The 17995-nt window shown below is 54.5% G+C and overlaps 1 protein-coding gene across 2 annotated transcripts in view; it reads right to left on the reverse strand.

Moving 5' to 3' along the window:
- Nucleotides 1–528: 528 nt before the first annotated feature.
- BICD2 (BICD cargo adaptor 2) overlaps nucleotides 529–17995 on the reverse strand; it is a 48517-nt gene continuing 31050 nt past the window's right edge. Inside the window, exons 3-8 of one of the 2 annotated variants that reach the window (XM_025360196.1) lie at nucleotides 11811–11963; nucleotides 9472–9927; nucleotides 7711–8754; nucleotides 6972–7123; nucleotides 4446–4656; nucleotides 529–2630 (exon numbers count right to left, since the gene is read on the reverse strand). In XM_025360196.1, the coding sequence (XP_025215981.1) occupies nucleotides 2625–2630; nucleotides 4446–4656; nucleotides 6972–7123; nucleotides 7711–8754; nucleotides 9472–9927; nucleotides 11811–11963 (2022 nt within the window). In that variant the 3' untranslated portion in view covers nucleotides 529–2624. Of the gene's footprint in view, nucleotides 4657–6971; nucleotides 7124–7710; nucleotides 8755–9471; nucleotides 9928–11810; nucleotides 11964–17995 lie in introns of both variants that reach the window. The other variant, XM_025360195.1, reaches the window with a different exon arrangement.

A 17995-nucleotide genomic window follows, 5' to 3' on the forward strand; every position in this document is an offset into this window, starting at 1 on the left:
CAGGATGGCGCAGGCTACTCCTTGTTTCAGTCTATGTATACACGATGTGTTCTCACCACCACGCTGCTGTGGCTTCAAACCTGATGCTGCACCTCAGAAGACCCTTGAGGAGGACAGAGGCATAAGGCGTCAGGGCGCTGGGGGCAGGCCTCTGTCCAGGGGGCACTGTCTGTGCCCTCCACTCCCACAAATGTCGCATGGCCCAGTGTGGCCTGGCTCACTTCTGCCTGGTGGTGTATTTGATTGGCACAGGCACCCAGACACCAACTCTACCCTTTCTCTACCCTCATCTTCTAGGTCCTTGAACACATTCCTGCTTCAGGGATGGAGTGACAGCCTCCCCACATATACGTGACCCCTCCCCCCTCTCCTGATGGTGGACCCCAGGCTGCTTCCAGCTCCCACTACCAGGGTTACCTGCGAGGCTGGCTTTATTGCTGTTGTTGTCTGAGGCAGTGGAATTACTGTGCCTTGCTTAAACCACAGTCATCTGGAGCACGGAGTCAGAACAACCACAGAGAACAAACATGTGCTTTGTCTTTTTATTATTCTTTATTGGTCCTACCAATGTGACTCTTTACCCAGGCCCACTGTTCCTATGCGCACTGGCTTTGTAGGCATTCACATCACATGTCTGTGTCCTGAAAATCTCAATTAATTTCTCCTTCCTATTCCTTTTCCATGCTCTGCCTCATTTTCTCAGAAATTGAAGGCATTTAATTATTACTATTTTTTTGTTTGGGTCTGTGTAAAGGTTCCTTGGCAGGAGAACATGCATATGACTTTAAAATAAAGACCAACATTCTGACACTAAGGTAATGCACAGAAAAAATACAGTACTCAGACATCGTTGCAAATAAATACCCCATACAGATGAAGTTATCTCAAATGTAACAATATTTCTTATGAATCAACACTGTAACGGAAGGTAAAAATAGGAGTCCCTACAACTAGGAATAAGAAATGCTTATTCCAGGAAACAGAATTCTTTTATTTTTGTCATTTATATTATTATAATTTTTCCTTTTTTGGAGAAGGAAGGACAGTTTTTCTTCCTCCAAGAGTACCAATTTGACCACTCCCACGAACCTCACTCAGCAAACAAAACAGGATGTAGACCTGGTTTACTAAGGAGTTTTAATGAGTTCTGTTTCCTGAAATTAACAGTGATTAGTTACACCAAGCAAGAGAAGATATAATGTCTCGCTTTCACATTTGCAAAGAATACTATGGCTAACCCTCGTCCCCTACTGCGCATGCCAACAGAGCGTCGGCCCTCCTGACACCCTCAGCTCTTCACAAACGTGGCGTTCATACAGCTTGCTCAGCTTGTCCCAGAAGGTCCATTTGGTTCCCAAAGCACACTCAAGGTTTTGTGTTTGCTTTCATTTTCTAAGCCCCTGAATTTGCAAGTAAAGAATCACTGACTAACAGAATTTTGCACAATGACTGTTTTCTTTCCCTCAATGAAGATGCCCAGGTCCGGGTGTGAGGAGCGCCTGCCTCACCTGCTGTTCACGCTGGCCTTCGGCATGCCCACTAGCTCTTCCCTGCTCGCTTTCAAGAATGATCTACGCTGGGACACCTCCCTTAACTGATGAAGGCACTACTGGCAATGATTACTAACAAAAAGGTGTTGAAAGAGAACACCCTAAAAATCGACGACTGTAGAATTTTCTAAGTGTACCACAATTTGGCACAACAACCAGAGTAACAAAACAATTCCAATTTGGAATTTTATTGGTACAGTTGTATAAAATTCTGTTAATCAGTCATGCTTCACAATGTCCTAAAACCCAGAAAATTCTGGAATTTGTAGGTAATACTACTCATTCAATAATTTATCTTTTTTTTTTCAAGTGCCTATTACTGTTTTAACCAGAGCAAAGGTCAAGTTTTCTTCTTGTTACATTGAACTATTCCTAAGAATAATAATAATACAATATGAAAAACCCCAGAATCTGAATACCCTGGATTTCTTAATGAACATGGCATTTAAAATCTGTAATTTCAAACATGAACCACAATGCCGTATGATCTAAAGGCTGCTGAACCACAGCGTGGATACACGTAGCCGGGCTCCTTGCTGGGTCAAAGCACTCATCTCCGAGTCTAAAGCTACACGCTACGGAGCACACAGCTCTGCCTCGTGCTGACACCAGACAAACACGGTGGGAGCTGAGGCGGACAGCTACAGGACCACGAGCATAGACCACGGCACCTGAGACCGTCTCTATGCGAGGAATTAAGGAAGCAAATATAATATCAAAATATCAAAAGTGCACAGGTTGATCGGATAAAAAAAGAACATGTGTAACAAGGAGCCCCGTGGTGGGCGTTTCCAGCGGGCTCCTGGCGAGCCTGGCAGCCAGGGAAGAAGGGTCTTCGGCCCATACAGAGGCCTTTCCACGCAGCAGCTCGCAGCATGCTCAACATTAAAGCTTTTTTTCCTCCCATTAAAAACTTGGGGAATGCTATTTTGAAAAGAATTGCAGTGGTATATCCAAAAAGTTTCTAAGTGGGCTTTTAGGTTGCCCTTCCTTCCTCCTTGTGGGCCACGAGAGGGAAGGGGAGGGGGCTGCAGTGTGACAGGGCCGCGTGGCCAAGTCCTCCTGGCAGCTACTCTACAGCTGAAAACGGGAGAAAAGAGAGCGTTAGAAAGCGGTCATCAGTCGCTTCCTGTTTATCTGACAACTGAAGCTCTCCACGTGCTGGGAGGGTGCGAGCACGTTAGTTGGCAGAAGAGAAGACCGGCATGTGTTAGGGGGAGCCCAGTGGCTTGAGTGTCTGCAAAGCCCCGTAGGAGTATGGAGAGAAGCTGTGTGCCAGGCTTGCAAGGAGAGGGCAAAGCACGTGCAGGGTGAGCATGCCAGCAGTCATCCCACTGCGAGTCTTGCTGGGGCAGGGGGATCTGGGCCCAGGATGAACACGCAGGGAACATAACATGGGCCTGTCCTGGAGTCTGGCGAGGACCGAGACATACTCGGCACCAAAGGGAAGAGCACGCAGGGTAGACAGCTGTGGGAGGGGGCAACACGGTCTCTCACCAGGTAACTCGAATGCCTCTTCCGCATGAGAGACAAGGCAAGCAGCCTGCAGGGGAGAAGACTGCAGCCTCAGGTCCAGCTGGTTCCACGGGGTGATCGGGAGAAAAATACTGAGAAAAGTTCTGCTCAGAATGTGGGAAGGCAGGCGGCCTGATGCCAAAGCTCTGGTGTGGATGGAGCCTCTGGAAATGGGAGAGCCCTACAGCTACCTTTCCTCTTTCTCTGTTGCCATTCCCCAAATTGCACTAAATAAAGAGACCTAAACATCTCCTACCTGTGAATCCTGACAATTGGCCCTGGCCCCATGCAAAGCTTTCCCAGCACCAGGCTAGGCTCTGGCTACAACTGTGGGTGTCCAACTCAGCCAAGCCCCTGGTGGCTCAGACTTCAGGCTAGGGTTTTCAAAGCCCCATGTCTTTGGGACTGAACCCCCTAAGGACAGCCAGATAATTGGCTGCTGAGGTCACCCCAAGTACAAAAGGACAGGCTCTGCACTGAGGACCAAGGTCTGGCCAGGCACTTGGACAGCTTTTCTCATGAAAAATGAAAACCTAGGGCCTTGGGCCCTGCCCATTTGTCACCTCACAGGCCACTAGACAAGCATCCTGATCTCAGAAATGTAAAACCGAGCTCTGGATTCCTGGGTTATGGTCAGCTGTGTCTCTGCCATGTGTGTCTGGCCAGCAGAATACAGGGGCTCAGGGCTGCTCTTCTCTGGGCTTGGGGAAGAAATTCTGCACTTCTGTCCTGAATATGATTTGCAGTGAGATAGTGCATAAACTACAACATAATCCTTTCCATGAAACTATGCCAAGTGCAGAGCCGTCCTCTGAAGCAGTACCTATACTGCAAGCTGGAACCTCCTAAAACTGCTTTCTAGCGCTGACATTAGACACATGCGAGGAACATGCAAGTTTCAACTCAGGTTCTGCCCCATTTGGGTGCTGAGGGAGCAGGACCAGGACTCCTTCCCTTGGGTTTCCCCAAGGGTGCCCAGGGCTTAGAAGATGCTGTCATCACACATCTGCTGCAAGAATGTGCAGCTCTATCCCCACCTCTGACCCCCACCTACGAGAGCAGCTGAGGACTGGGTGCTCCTGAGGGGGCTTTGAGGAGTGAGAAGTGACACAAAGCTCTCACAAGTGTCCTGCTGATGCACACGCCCCATGGCGCCTCGGCTAGAATCCTACCCTCTGTGCATTAGTCACGTTAAGATTGACCTAGCGCCGCTGTCCCGCTGCTGCTGGGTTAGTTGAGGTGAAGCAGATGTTAGCTGCAGCGTGCGGCGCCCCACAGCCCCTAATCACAGTAAATGCTGTGCTTCTCGCTGCAGAACACCTGGTTGGCCAGCCCGGTGCCCTCGGCCCTGTCGCTGGCACAGGCGCAGGCGTGACTTACGCTCGGGGTGGCTGGCTTGGCCTTCGGGGCAGCTTTGGTGCGGCCACGCCGGGTCTGCTCATGGTCCAGCTCGAGCAGCTCCAGCCGCTGGGTCAGTGCCAGCTTCTGCTGGATGGCCATGCGCAGCAGCGAGTTCAGCGTCTTCTTCTCGTCCTCGGCGGCTGCCAGCTGCCGCTGCATCTCATCCAGCTGTGTGATGTACTCGTCACACCTGTGGGTACCAAAAACATGACTGAGGAGTGGGCAGAGCCGAGCAGAGGAGAGCAGGGCAGGGCAGGGCTAGGCTGTGCAGCCCTTTGAGAGGCCTGCACCAGAGCCATCCTTCGGTGTGGCCTCTGGACTGGAGGGTGGGGGTGGGGGAGAATTATTCTGGCTTATTTTAGCACAGGCTTTGCTCGGACAAATCCCTGATAAGGGTGAGAGGGAGGCCTGGGCCCAGGCAGGGCAGCCCTATGAGGCTGGCTTGAGTTTTGTGGTTTTGTAGGGGAGGGGCTGCTGTGCTCATTCACCAGCATGTAGTGCTTACAGAGAGGCTATGCCCCTCAGTGACTGGGCTGCTTCTAAGAGGTGCGCTCCCCACTTAAAAGGCCTCGAGGTGGCCTGGGGCATCAAGACATGGAGACGCCATGGCTTCTAGGGTGTGGACGTAAACCTAAGCAGGACTGGGCTTGTTCCCAAGGTCGATGCTTCGTCAGTCTGTGCTGAGCACTGACCGGAGCCAAGAAACCATGTGTGTGGATGCCATCGATAGCTTCATCCCAAAACCCGGTGCGGAGCTGTGGGAGGGTGTGATGTGTCCCTGGATGCCCTTCCTCCACATGTCCCATGTGGGTGGGGCTTGGTAGAGACACAGGGCGGGTTAAACCCCGGGGCTCCCAGGGTGGTAAGGCTGTGCAGGCACTGAGCGCAGCCCCACCCTGCCCACACGCACCCCACCCTGCCTGTCCCCACCTGCCAGGAACTGGCCCTTGGATAGCACCCTCTCCAAGGACTCTGCTGCCCACCCTTTTGAGGACACACACTGAGCTGTGATCCTTGCAGGTTCAAAATCTTGGCTCCATCTGAAAAGTTAACTTTTAAAATAAAACAAATTTTAAAAGGTAGGTTTACATGCCAGATGCTGAGAAACTGTGGAATTTTTTCCCAAGCCCCAGAAAGACAAGACGCTTCCAGAGAAACCCTGGGCCTCTTCCTAGTCCATACCCCGCCCTGGCAGGGCCTGCAGGGATACCAAGAAACTGGGAGTGCCTGGCACCAGGCTTGAGAGAAGCAGGCCCTATGTGCAGTTCCCACCCTGTCCAGCTCAGATCCTCAGCTTGCTCACCCACAAAAAGGAAACATCTAGGTTATCTGCTGCGTCCATGGTGGGCCTGGCTGTCCCCCATGCAGGGCTGGCCCCATGGTGCTATCCCAATATGACCCAGCAGGTGGCACTACCCATCTCTGGAAGATGAAAGACAGAGGGGGGCACCTGTCAGGGAGCACCTGGGAAGATGCTGGAACCAGGACCTGCCCCACAGAGGCCCGTGAACACCTAGGGAGCCTCGATTCCCAGCCAGGGAGGTCTGACTCCCAGCCAGGGAGGGGTGTGCACCCACCAGGGGCAGCCCACCCAGAGCCCACTACTAAGAGACTCCCCACAGAGGAGGAAGGAAAGCTGGTCTCCTCCAAGCCCCAAGGCCCTCTCCTCACCTTCCCCAGATTGGCAAAGTGGAGGATGGGAGGTGAGTACCCAGTGGTCACAATGACGCAGAGGTACAGGGCTATGCACAGAGGTGGGACCCGAACTGTGGACCCCAGCAGTGACCTGCTCCAGCCAGGAGGGTAATCCTCCTTCTGATTCTACAAACATAAATGCATACTTGTGCCATATGGCCAATACCTTGGGGGCGAATACCTCATGAGAGAAAAGGCCAGGACTCCTCTGTCACCTGTTGGCCCCAAGTCAGTCCCTGGAAATGTTGGATCCAAGGGGTGGGAGCCCAAGCACCCCCGAAGCTCCGCAACTCTGGCCCATCCACTCCAGGATCTGCTCTCCTCAGCCCCTCTGCCCTCAGTCTCCATATATGCAAAGCAGAGGCAAGCCTGGGCCTGCTGTGCTTTCAATCACAGCAAAATCGAATCAGCGCCACAGAACCAGGCTCCTGGGGGCTGGGCTAGGTGCGAAAGGAACAGAAAAAGGATCACACACGCTCTGCTATCCCCAGCCACATGTGGTCACCTGCCAGGCATGCGCTATGCTCCAGCACCTGCTTGCGTGACCTCGGAGGAAACCAACCCCATGTGGCCCCCATATCGCCTCACCCTTTCTTGTCACCAACTTGAGCACCAGTATGCCAGAGATGTGCCAGGGGCCATGCTTCCCCAACCTTGTACCATGTTGGCCCCAATGGAGCTGGGCACAGCCACTGACTAGGCAGAGCTGCAGGCCTCAGTATAAGGCAGTGAGAGGCTAAGGGTTTCAGAGGCAAGTGCTGAGGACAGCTGGCCTCAGGGAAGGGGAGGGCCCGACAGTAGCACGGTTACCTGGTGGCAAACATGGCACGCAGCGAGGAGAAGGTGGCTGCGTCCTCCTTGAGGGCCTTGAGCTCATTGCGCAGCTTCATCATGGTCTCGGTAACCATGGCCTTCTCATTCTCATACTTGCTCTTCAGGTTGGCAAGGGCCACCTCGGCTGTCTGGGGTACAGATGTGTAGGGTAGAAAAGTGAGAGGCGTGAAGTCAGCCTAGAGGTGCTCTGGGAGTAGGAAGGGGAGCCCTGGTCTGAAGTGGTGGCGGTGCCTGGGAAGAGAGCTCCTGGGAGGCCCCTCCCTCTGACAAACCCTGGGGATGGACTCCAGCAGCTACGCCATGGGGAGTCCCACCTGCTGACTCTGACTGGCAGAGGAGGGACTGCCCCCAAACCTGCCTACGGGACCCCCACGAAGCCCCACAATCACTCTCCACAGCTCAGACTATGGCTCTCACACATTTTCCCACCAGCATCAGGAAGCACTGTGAGGCAGTCACAGTGAATGAATGGCAGCGGCATTTCTCACTGGCTGAGTGGCTCTGCTGAGGGGCCCTCAGGCCCACCTGCCCGCTCCACCCTCCCAGCTGGGGGCCCTGAGCAGGGGAGGGCAGGCGGCCAAGCTACTGTGGGCTGGCTTTGCCTGGTGGTGACGCAGGCCTGGGGGGCCCCGTGGCAGGGGTAGGAAGGAGGCCAAGGGGAAACACCCTGAGGCCAGCAGTGGGTGACAAGTGGCCCTGCCGCCTGGCGTCTCACCTGCTTGTTGGCCTTGAGCACAGTGCGCAGCGTGGTGATCTGCTCCCGCTTGGTGCTGAGCAGCGACTTCAGCTTGAGGATCTCCTCCATGAGCGCCTCCTTGTCCTTGTCCACGGCAGGGCCCAGCTCCTGAGAAGCAATGCGCTGGCGTGACAGCTCTGTGGTGCGGTCCACGGCAGCCTGCAGGTGCTTGATCTGGTCGCGGATGATAGCAATCAGGTTGTAGATGTTCATGGGCTCCCGGCGTGGGTCACTCAGGGGTGACGGCAGTGAGGAGCCAGGTGAGGGGCTGCTGTCCCCGCTCCCGCCATCGGCTCGGCCGGCCTCAGGAGCCAGCAGCCCCTTGGGTAGGAGGATGGGTGAGCGGCGGCCGCGCCCCTCAGGGCTGGTGCGGCCCCCGGGGCTGGTGCGGCCGGCCCCGCCCTGGCCCTCGCGGTAGTAGTCCAGCATGACACGGTTGGGCGTCTCATTGTTGCACATGCACACATGGTGGTAGAGATTGGCCAGCTCCTCACTGAAGGTCACCAGCTCATCCTGGGCCACACTCAGGCTGCCCTGCGTCTCACCAGCGACGTCGCTCACCTTCTTCAGCTCCTTCTCCAGCCGGGCCAGTAGCTCGCGGTCCTGGCGGCTGGCCTTCTCCAGCAGGGAGACCTTCTCCATGAGCGCCTGGCCCTCAGCCTCGTAGCGGCCCTTCTCCTCGGCGTGCTGGGCCTCACGAGCCTCGTGCGTGCTGCGCAGCGCCTTGAGCTGCTCACGGAGCTCGCCAGCCTCAGCCACGGCCACGTGGTACTTGCAGGCCAAGATCTCGGGCCCGTTGATGTCCACCTCGTAGTAGTCGCCGTCCTCATGGCTGTCACGGTCCTTCTCATTGTCCAGGGCCGTCTGCCGCTCCTTGCCGGCCTGCAGGCGCCGCAGGGCACTCAGATTCTCTGTGAGGCGGGTCACCTTCTCCTGCTGTTCTGACAGGGATCCCCGCGTGTGCTCCAGCTGCTTCTGTGTGTCCTGCAGCGTCGCCAGCAGGCCCGCCTTTTCCCGCTCCATCTGCAAAGGCACAGGCAGCAGGACACCATGTCAGTTGCTATGGACTCCGAGAGCTTGGAGGACCCCCAGGATGGCCCAGTGACATCCCACCCCACGTCAGGGCAGGCTGTGAGCCCCAGGTTCCTTGGTCATGCTGTCAGTGAGGTGGACAGAGACACACAGGGTGTGGAAAGGATGGAACTCATGCTGGACCCTCAGAACACTGCGCGTCACCAGTAATGGTGGTCACCCTCAACACAGGCTCTTTCCCCATTCATGCTACAAGGGATCTGGGCTCAGAAAGTGGAGCTCTAGGCTGGCTGGGTGTGTAGTCGGGAATATTAGTGCCCTAGCCCTCCGCTTCAGAGGACGGGACTCTGTTGCCTTGGATCAACAGGGTCCACGTCCCAGGAGATGAGCCCATGTATGACCCTGGTGGGCCCCTCTGACACCTGGCCTGCGTGCAGGGACCATATGTGGGGCCAGTGTCTCATCACTTCACCCTGACACCATGTAGGTAACAGGGGAGCAATGTGGGTGCTGTAGTGCCAGGAAACCACTTCTCTGGGACTCTTCTATGTGTGCTCCTGGAGTTCCATTTATGGTAATGAAGCAGGAGATAAAATCAATGTAAGGAAAAGGGAAAGTTAACATCAGCAGAGTCAGGTAGGCACTGCTCAGTGAGCCCTGCAGAGCTGGAGTGGGCACAGTGTGCCGAAGGCCCCGCTGCCTGCTCACCTGCATAAGCTGCTGCTTCAGCTTCTGGATCTCGGAGATGTTGAGCTCACTGAGTAGGTCGGAGACGAGACTAGGGGAGGGCGGTGCAAGGCCCTCCTTCTTGGGCGTGGAGGTCTTGTTGTCCAGTGGCAGCTTGGCCAGGCCGCCGTGCTCAAAGCCATTGACCAGGGCCTCGGCATCGTTGTTGGGCTCAGCAGCATCGTCACTGAACTTGAGGCCATCCAGTGAGACATGCAGGTGGCTGGTGTAGAAGGAATCATTGATGCTCATGTAGTGTGACAGCTCCTTGCGCAGGCTGTTCTTCTGCTCGCGCTCCGTCTTCAGCGTCTCCAGTGCCTCCTCCAGCTGCCGCTCTGAGATCTCCTTGAGGCGGATGGCATCCTCCAGCTGGCTGTTGAGGTACTCGGTCTCCTCCTCCAGACGCTTGATCTCATGCTTGAGGCCCTCAAACTCCACCTGGGAAAAGAAGTCAACGCTCTTGCGTCAAGGCAACATGGAAGCTCCTTTTAGGCCCCATAAATGAAGAAAACACATCAGCACACCAACTCCAGCCACCCATGAAGTACAAGGTGAAACGCCAGGTGAAGTGCCATCCTGGGAAGGGAGGGAGCCTGTCCAGGCCAAGACTACTTCCCCTGCTCAGAGATGTGGATGCTAAGAAGGTTCCAGGGCATGAGATGCGAATGCAACGAAAGCCTCAGCCCAACCCACCCACCTTGGGATCAGCAGACATTGGGAAGGGAACACAAATGTCTGAGGTGGCCCCAAGCCAGGACTGTACATGTGGAGATGCACCAAGAACAACACACATCCACCCATAGAAGGCTGCCAACCTTGTATTAAGTCATTCACAAATATTACCAAGTACATGCTGACTTAAAATTTTATAAAGTTATTTAATTAACAGTTAACTAAATATCTTAAGATACATAAAAATGCATTTCAATGTGTGCTGTGATCATGACTTCTAATCATATTTCAAAATGAAGGAACAGAAACTCCCCCCAAGGCAGAACATCTCAGCTACTAAACCTCCACACGCACATGACACCCAGACCCGGAGGAGCTCGAAGGTAGGTGGGAAAAGCAACATCAAAGTCTTGTCTCCATGAAAATCGTATTTGCAGGTGGACAAGGCAAAAGTAGATAGAAAACGATGCCTGATGTGGAGGTTCAGAATTTGTGGGCAATTTCTAAAACGATTTCTTATTTTTCTGTAACATTTGGGCAAAAAAATCAGAAACAAACCAGTAACAGGAAGTGCTGAGCACATCTCTGCGGTCTTGGGTCGGAAGGGACACCTACTTCCACATCCAAGGTGTGCTCACAGGAGGTGGGTGGAGCCCTCGGTCTCAGCACACAAATGGGGGGGAATCCCAGACAGGGAGAGAGTCAGACTCCACTGAGCACCAACCCGAGGACAGGGTCGCCTCAAGCCTCAGTTTCGCTTCTCCTAAGGCCACTGTGCGCTGGGCTCTGCCAACAGCAGCACCAACGACCAAATGGTACTTACAATGTACACAGTGGCTAAGACTGTTCATGTGCACAAGCTGTCACAGAGGGACCAGGCTAGGAGCTCTGCACAAACACATGAGCTTCCTCCTCTGGGCACAAATACCACATTCCCTGATGGTGAGACTCAGAGGATTTCGGTGGTAGAGGATTTGAGGAAAGCAAGGAAGACATCCATGGCATTCTGGGGGAAGTTTTGGGGTTTCCTGAGAGAAAAGACTCCCATTCCCCACCATGCAGGATCGTGGCTCTTGGAGACAGAAGAGCAAGTTCAGGCCTTGAGTGGCAGCAGAACAGCAGAGCACGTGATAATTTAGTCACATCACAGAAAGAAGGGACCCTCCTCATTCATCTCTGTCACAGGCAGAGACCCTGCTCATCCCTGTCAGAGAGAGGTCCCTCTGAGACCTCATAAGAGACAGAGCGGTGTCTGTTCATCCCCATCAGAGAGAGGACCTTCCTCGTCCCTGTCACAGGCAGAGACACAGGAATACTGCAGGCCTCATGGTCAGCACGCGATGGGGGAAAGAGTCTCAAAGTCCAGTCTGGGGTTTTCTGGTGCAGCCTCTTCATCACCTCTCAGATTTTTGTTTTCATTTTTGTTGGCTGGGACACCTCAGCCTGGCCAATGTCAGCAAACACTGCAGCCAGAGTTTCATCTTTTGGAGGGTCTGGGTCCCACCAAGTGTACCCTCTGCCTCCACAGTGGGAAAGCTGGCCCTGGGCCTCAGGTGTGCGGAATGAGACAGGAACCCTTCTCAACAGGGAGAGGCCTCGAGGCCCAGTTAACCCACGTGCCACCTCCACCCCACAGGCCCAAGACTCGCCTGGTTCTGTCTGAGCACAGACACTTGCTTCTGCAGGCTGATGTTCTCCTCCTCCAGCTCCGAGTAGTCCTGCAGCAGGCGAGCTTCCCGGAATTTGTACTCCTTGATGTCATCCCGCAGGCGGCCACGCTGGATCTCCACATTCTGGTTGATCTGTTGAGGGAGAGGGAAAGGCAGGTGTGAGCAGCCTCCACAGGGCACGAGAGGGGCTCAGAACAGGCAGACACGCCATGGCCAGCCACACGGCCAGAACTCAAGAGCCCAGGCTTGCAGGTGCTAGTGTGACTGCCTGGAAAGGAGAAGGAGCCCAGAGCAGTGTGCCAGAGTGCACGGCGGACTACAAAGTTTCCAGAGTAAATCCCCTCAGCCCTTCTCAGCTGGGAACCCCTGACAAGTGACTACCTGCTCCAACCCTTGGCTTCTTCATCTTTACATTAAAATGGGGTTAAAAGTAGTTCCTGCCTTCTATTATTGGGCATGTACACAGTAGTGTGCAGATGGGCATATAAATGGTATAGTGCTGTGGCAAACAGCCTGCAGGTGCTGAAACTGTTAAACACAGAGTGTCTACCCCAGAGAAATGCACACATGCCCACAGAGAAACTGGTCCACAAATGTTCACAGCAGCAGCGTTCATTTTGCCAAAAGGTGGAAGCAGCCCAAGTGTTCATCGACTGACGAATGAATAAACAAAATGTAGTCTCTCCACAATGGAATGTTGTTCAGCCTCAATAAGGAATGACGTATTGACACATGCTACAACATGAATGACCCGTGAACACAGTCTGCTGAGTGAAAGAAGGCCTGTCACGAGAGGCCATGCATTGTATGATTCTATTTCCATGAAATGTCCAGAATAGGCAAATTCATAGAGACAGAAAGTAGGTTAGTGGCTGCCAGGAGCTGGGGAGGGGGATGGGGAGTGACTGAAACGGGTTTTCTTTTTGGAGCAATGAACTGTTCTAAGATTGTGGAATGGTGCACATATATGTGACTCTAATAAAATACACTGAATTGTACACCTTATGTGGGTGAACTATATGAGACATAAATTATCTCAATAAAGCTGTTAAAATTTAGTTTGGGTTGTAAGTTGCCCATAAGGAGCCAAGAGATGTCATGGGAGAGGCTTGTGCAGGGTTGGGGAGAACAGGATGCAATCAAGGCAGAGTTCCAACTTGCTGCCATAAGCCAGGGACCTGGGCCCCTCAGCCGCTGCCCTAGCAACATTCAGGGATGTTTCTTCTTTGTGATGGGAGCTGGCCTGTACATTACATGTTTAGCATATCCCTGACCTCTGCCCACCAGACACAGCCATCTCCTCTCCAGACATTGCCAATGTCCCCCAGGGATGAAATCATCCCCTTGACAAACTCTCTATCTCCTCCCTGTACTCTGCTGACCCAGCTGCCTCCCTGTGTATCTGCAAAGGCCTGGCTCCCCAGACCACCACCACCCCTGCTCCAAAGCCCTCCTGGACTCTCAGCCAGAAGCCCTGTCCATCTTGCGGGCCCCACAGCTTTGTCCACCTCTTGCACTATTCTCTTGGCTCATGCTATGGTTTCTCCTGGTCACATGTGTGTGCTCATCTGAATGGAACATGCTTTATAGACAAGATTCCAAGATCCCACGCAAGTACACACAAAACAGTCATACTGGGTTAGCAAAATGAAATAGGACATCCCTCCCCAAAACAAAGGAAAAAAGGAATGCAACAGAGAGGGGAAGAGAGTCAGCGATATACAGCAAGTACTACTGACAAATGCTTACTATTCACAAAGATTACACTTAAAATCTACAGCAAATGGACACAGACATAGTCCTCTCATTGTAAGTGATCCAAGTAAGTGACAGAAAGCTGACACCAAAAGAAACAGAGATACCATACAGGGAGGAAGAGAAGGCCTGGCAAAGCCTCGTACCAGAGGAGAAAGTGAGCAAGCTGCATGCTGGGATGAAGGGAGAGAAAGCTGCACCAGCACAGCCACCACCAGGGCCAGGCCCCACAGTGGCTACATGAGGAGTGGATGGGGAGTGGGCAGGCTCTCCAGCCTCTCTCCTGTTAGTGAGACTGCAGCGAGTGCAGCGCTCCCCACGAGTGTGCCTAGGGGAGCTACACAAGCCAAGTCACACCCAGGCTCTCCACACCCCAGCTGGGGACTTGGGCACCTCTATGCCAGAAAAGTTTCTCCAATTCCTGCTTTTTCCTTGCTAACCGGCAAGCAAGCAGTCTGCAAGAGGTGTGCAAACATGTGCCACCTGATTCAACGCGGTCACCCAGCTGGCTCCTCAGGTGGAGTGGAAGCTGAGGGGAAGGTCTAAGTCCCACCAACTCTCCCAGGCCTGCCAGTCAAGATCAACAAACCTAGAAGGTGCTCCAGGCAGTGGGAAGAGAGGGCCAAGAAGCTTCCATGTGCCTGGGCAGAGAGACAGTGACATGCCCAACTAAAGACTGAAGCAGAGAGCCTGGCTGGATGCCTCATAGCATTAGGGTCCCCCAGAGGCACACACGAGACTTCTGTTCCCTTGGCAGTGCCCATGTGAGTCCTCAGGGTCCTTCACCACCCGGCCCAGGCAAGGTGTACTAGGAGTTCTGCCTTGCACCATTGCCAAACCCAGAACACAGAGGCACACCCATGTCAAATGCTGGCCTGGCCATACCATGCCGTGGGTGACAATGGCACCATCTCTGCTGATGCTGTAGGACACAAACACTGTGCTTTCATGCCCACACCACTGGGCGTAGGCAGCCAGGCTCACCTGGCCTGCCACGTAGCACCTCCATCCAGCACACGCCCAATTGCCAAGGGCTCAAACAGGCTGACTGGTCGCCATGGGGTTTAGTTTTCCCTCAAGTAAGCACCTTCTCCCAGTGAGCCTGTCTGATGTCAGCCCAAAGGAGTACAGGGGACAAACTCTGCTGTGTGTGGCCGAGCAGCCCAGATGAAGGAGGTGGGAGCACAGGCCTGTAGCTGACCACCAGGGTCCCATCTCAGCTCCCCTTCTGTGGGATCCCCACACCTCAGACGGCTCATCAGCAAGCAGGGTGTGACAACTGCCTGCTTCAAGGAGCCACTCCGCAGGGGGTCGGCTGCCGTCTCTCCTGTCCCCACCAGACCTCAACCCCAGGACACTCTCATCTCTGCCTTGACGGCCTAGGGCAGCCCCTTCACCCTACTCCTTCTTGGGGCAAATATGAAGAAAGATCTTGGTGTGTGTATGAGACCTGGCTCTGACCCCAGGCCTCCTGTGGCTCTCTGGGCCTCTGATTCCCCATCTGGGAAATGGAGCCACATCCCCACTAAGGCCCCATCCAGGTCAGTCCTCAGAAGCTCCCCTACCTGCCAGGGGCCGGGGCAGGAAAGATGCTCTCACTAGCAGGAGAGAAGCTGGAGGACCTGCCCACATGTGGGGCTCACACATACACAGCGATTAGAGTCAAGATCTGAAAAGCACCTCTCCTCTACCAGCCAGGACACCTTAGGCACATGGTGGAACCTTGCAAACCTCTGTTTCTTCACATCTGACAAGACACCAGTAGGGTCACCAGAAGGACCAGGTCTGAGGCAATCAGAACTGTCCAACACATGCCAAGTATGTTTGTTACTGTAAAGCTTCACAGGTCCTCATGGTGTGTTGGGGTGTGGAGGTTGACAGACAACCAGTTGACACAAGGGAGGAAAAAGGGGAAGGGTTGTTGAGGGTAGCAGGGTGGTGGGTCAAAGGATACAATGAAGGTTGTTTTATCGTCAAATGTACCCTTTCTGACCCATGAGATGTGAGCCTTGGGCAGTGATTGGGCAAAGCCATGTTGGGGGGTAGGGGAGCATGGAGGAGCTTGGCACAGTGGCTCAGAACAGCAGGCAGCAGAAGACAAGAGTTGTTCACAGCTGGGACTGGTGGTGGTGAGACAAGGTCAGTCCTAGAGATGCTCCACCCCAACCAGGTACCCAAGGTGAGGACCTGGGATGGTTCCTACAGCTCTGCAGCAAGCCAGGGCAGGGACACGGGCATGGGGGACACAGTGTGCCCAGGGACCCAGGCAGGGACCCTCAGGAGAGAGAGGGAAGGCTGAGGGGTGTGCAGGGAGTGTCAGGATTTCCTCCTGAAGCACAAACAGAACCACAGAAACCCTCTCTTCCCCACAAGACCTGCAGCATCTTTAACTTGCTGTGCTCATTTCCAGTCTCACCTGAAGCCAGCAGGGCCACCCAGCCCTCTTTGGCCTCTGCCACCAGAGATAGGTCTCTTGGAAGAGACAAGGAGTGGAATGTGCTGGGCTAGGGAGAAAGCACCTGCACACGCTTTTCAGGAATAGAGGGGCCAGACAGATGGCAGCTGGGGCAGCCAAGGATACATCTCTCCAGCCACACAGCCCCTCCTCCCACTGACCAGAGGGCTCCTTGTGGGAGGAAATGAGATCATGTACTGCCGCTTCAGAATCTGAGACTCGCCACCCTGACTCCAAGCCAAGCTCCTCCCTGGACCCCTAGGGCCTCAGCGATCTCTGACCTCTCATTCCTACCGCTGCTGGCACCGAGGGCAGTATCCTTCAGTACTGACATGCTAAGCCAACAGCAGCAGCCCTAATCACTGCACACCCTCAGGGCCTATGCCCTGCTGACCTCCAGTAAGATTATCTGCTGCAGAGGGTGGGGCTCCTGTGGCAGGAACAAGGGTCCACAAGTGCTCCGACAATGTGGGGTGAAGGAGCTGTGGGGCATCCTCTACAAGGGGCTTCAGAGACTGTCGGTTTACAGACGGGGAAACTGAGCCCAGGACTAAAGATAAGGCCTAGGCCAGGCCCCAAGTCTCAGTGAAAGGCAAAGTCAGTATCAGCCCATTCCCAACCGACTGGTGCTCCACTCCTCCAGCCATTCCCAATGAGAACTTGGGGCTGACCCTCAAAGGCCACGGCCAGGAGGACTACAGCTCACTTGCCAACTTCCAGCTCCACTTGCAGAACCCAGGGACCATCCCACCTCCATCTTGGTGATGGGGCCTCATCCTTCCTCAGAGGGCATTGGCCCCTCTTGCCCCCATGACAGGCATCTCAGCCCCACTTTTGTCCCCACAGCCCACTCCCCCGTGTAACCACCAAACCCAAGCTGGACCCTGCCTCCTTCAGGGCCCCACCCAGGCCTGCGGGACTCTCCCGACACTCCTCCTGCCCTTGGCTCAGCCCCACAGTGAACATGCCCCTGCCCCAGGGACAGGCACGGGGTACGGCTCTCCCCTGATATCTACCACATGCCTTCTAGGAGAATGAGGCTTTCCTCATGCTGTGTCCTCAGGTTCACAGACACCGAGGCCCCAGCAGGGCTCAATTAAAATACGTGCCAGTCAGTGAGGAAAGACACTCAGGTGCTCACTCAACCTTCCCTGAGCCTCCTGTTCAAGCCAGCGAGACTCTCCTCCCACCTGCCCCAGTGGAAGACTCTCCTCCTCCTGGTGGCTCAAACTGCACAGGCTCCACGCCCCACAGCAAACTTCCCAAATCCTGCTTTAGCCATATCGTTCCCCTGGGCTCCCCAATCCTCCCCGACTCCAGGGCCTAAGTGTCAGGGCCATGAGCAGCTGGTCCTGTGGCCTTTGTGCCTGTCAGGGCCCAAGAGCCAAGCTGGTTCCTCTGACTTCATGTTCACAAGCTCATGGACGGACACCACAGTTTCATTTCTAGATGTAGAGCCTGTGCCATGTACCCATGGCTGTCCATGGGTACCCAGGACTCCAACAGGCTCTAGTGCCAGGGACCACTCACCCAGACCCTCCCTGCAGGCACTCTGCTGTGCACAAGGCAGGGGTGTGGCAGCTGGGGCTACTGACAGTGGTCTCCACCCCTAATTCTCAGACACGCACATCCTACCTCGAGTCTCCATGGAATATTTGGGGCTTGTGTTCTTATTACAGTTGGGCATAATGCAGGCCCTGAATGACACAAAACATTCCCAGGGCAGGGGGGAGTCCAATGACGAGGGGTGCCCCATGGGCATCAGCCCTTAGCCTCCACGAGTGGCTAACCGCACCCCTCCCTGACTGACCACCTCTCTGCTCTGGACTTGCTCATGGGACTTGCTTCACTAGTGAGATGGAAGCAAGCCAGATGCAGCGGAACTCATGGGTCCATCTCTCTCCCTTCTGCCACATGGGCAGTGGAGGATGAGACAAGGCAAGCAAGACAGCCC

Source organism: Theropithecus gelada, chromosome 15, assembly GCF_003255815.1.
Source record: "Theropithecus gelada isolate Dixy chromosome 15, Tgel_1.0, whole genome shotgun sequence".
Taxonomy (NCBI): domain Eukaryota; kingdom Metazoa; phylum Chordata; class Mammalia; order Primates; family Cercopithecidae; genus Theropithecus; species Theropithecus gelada.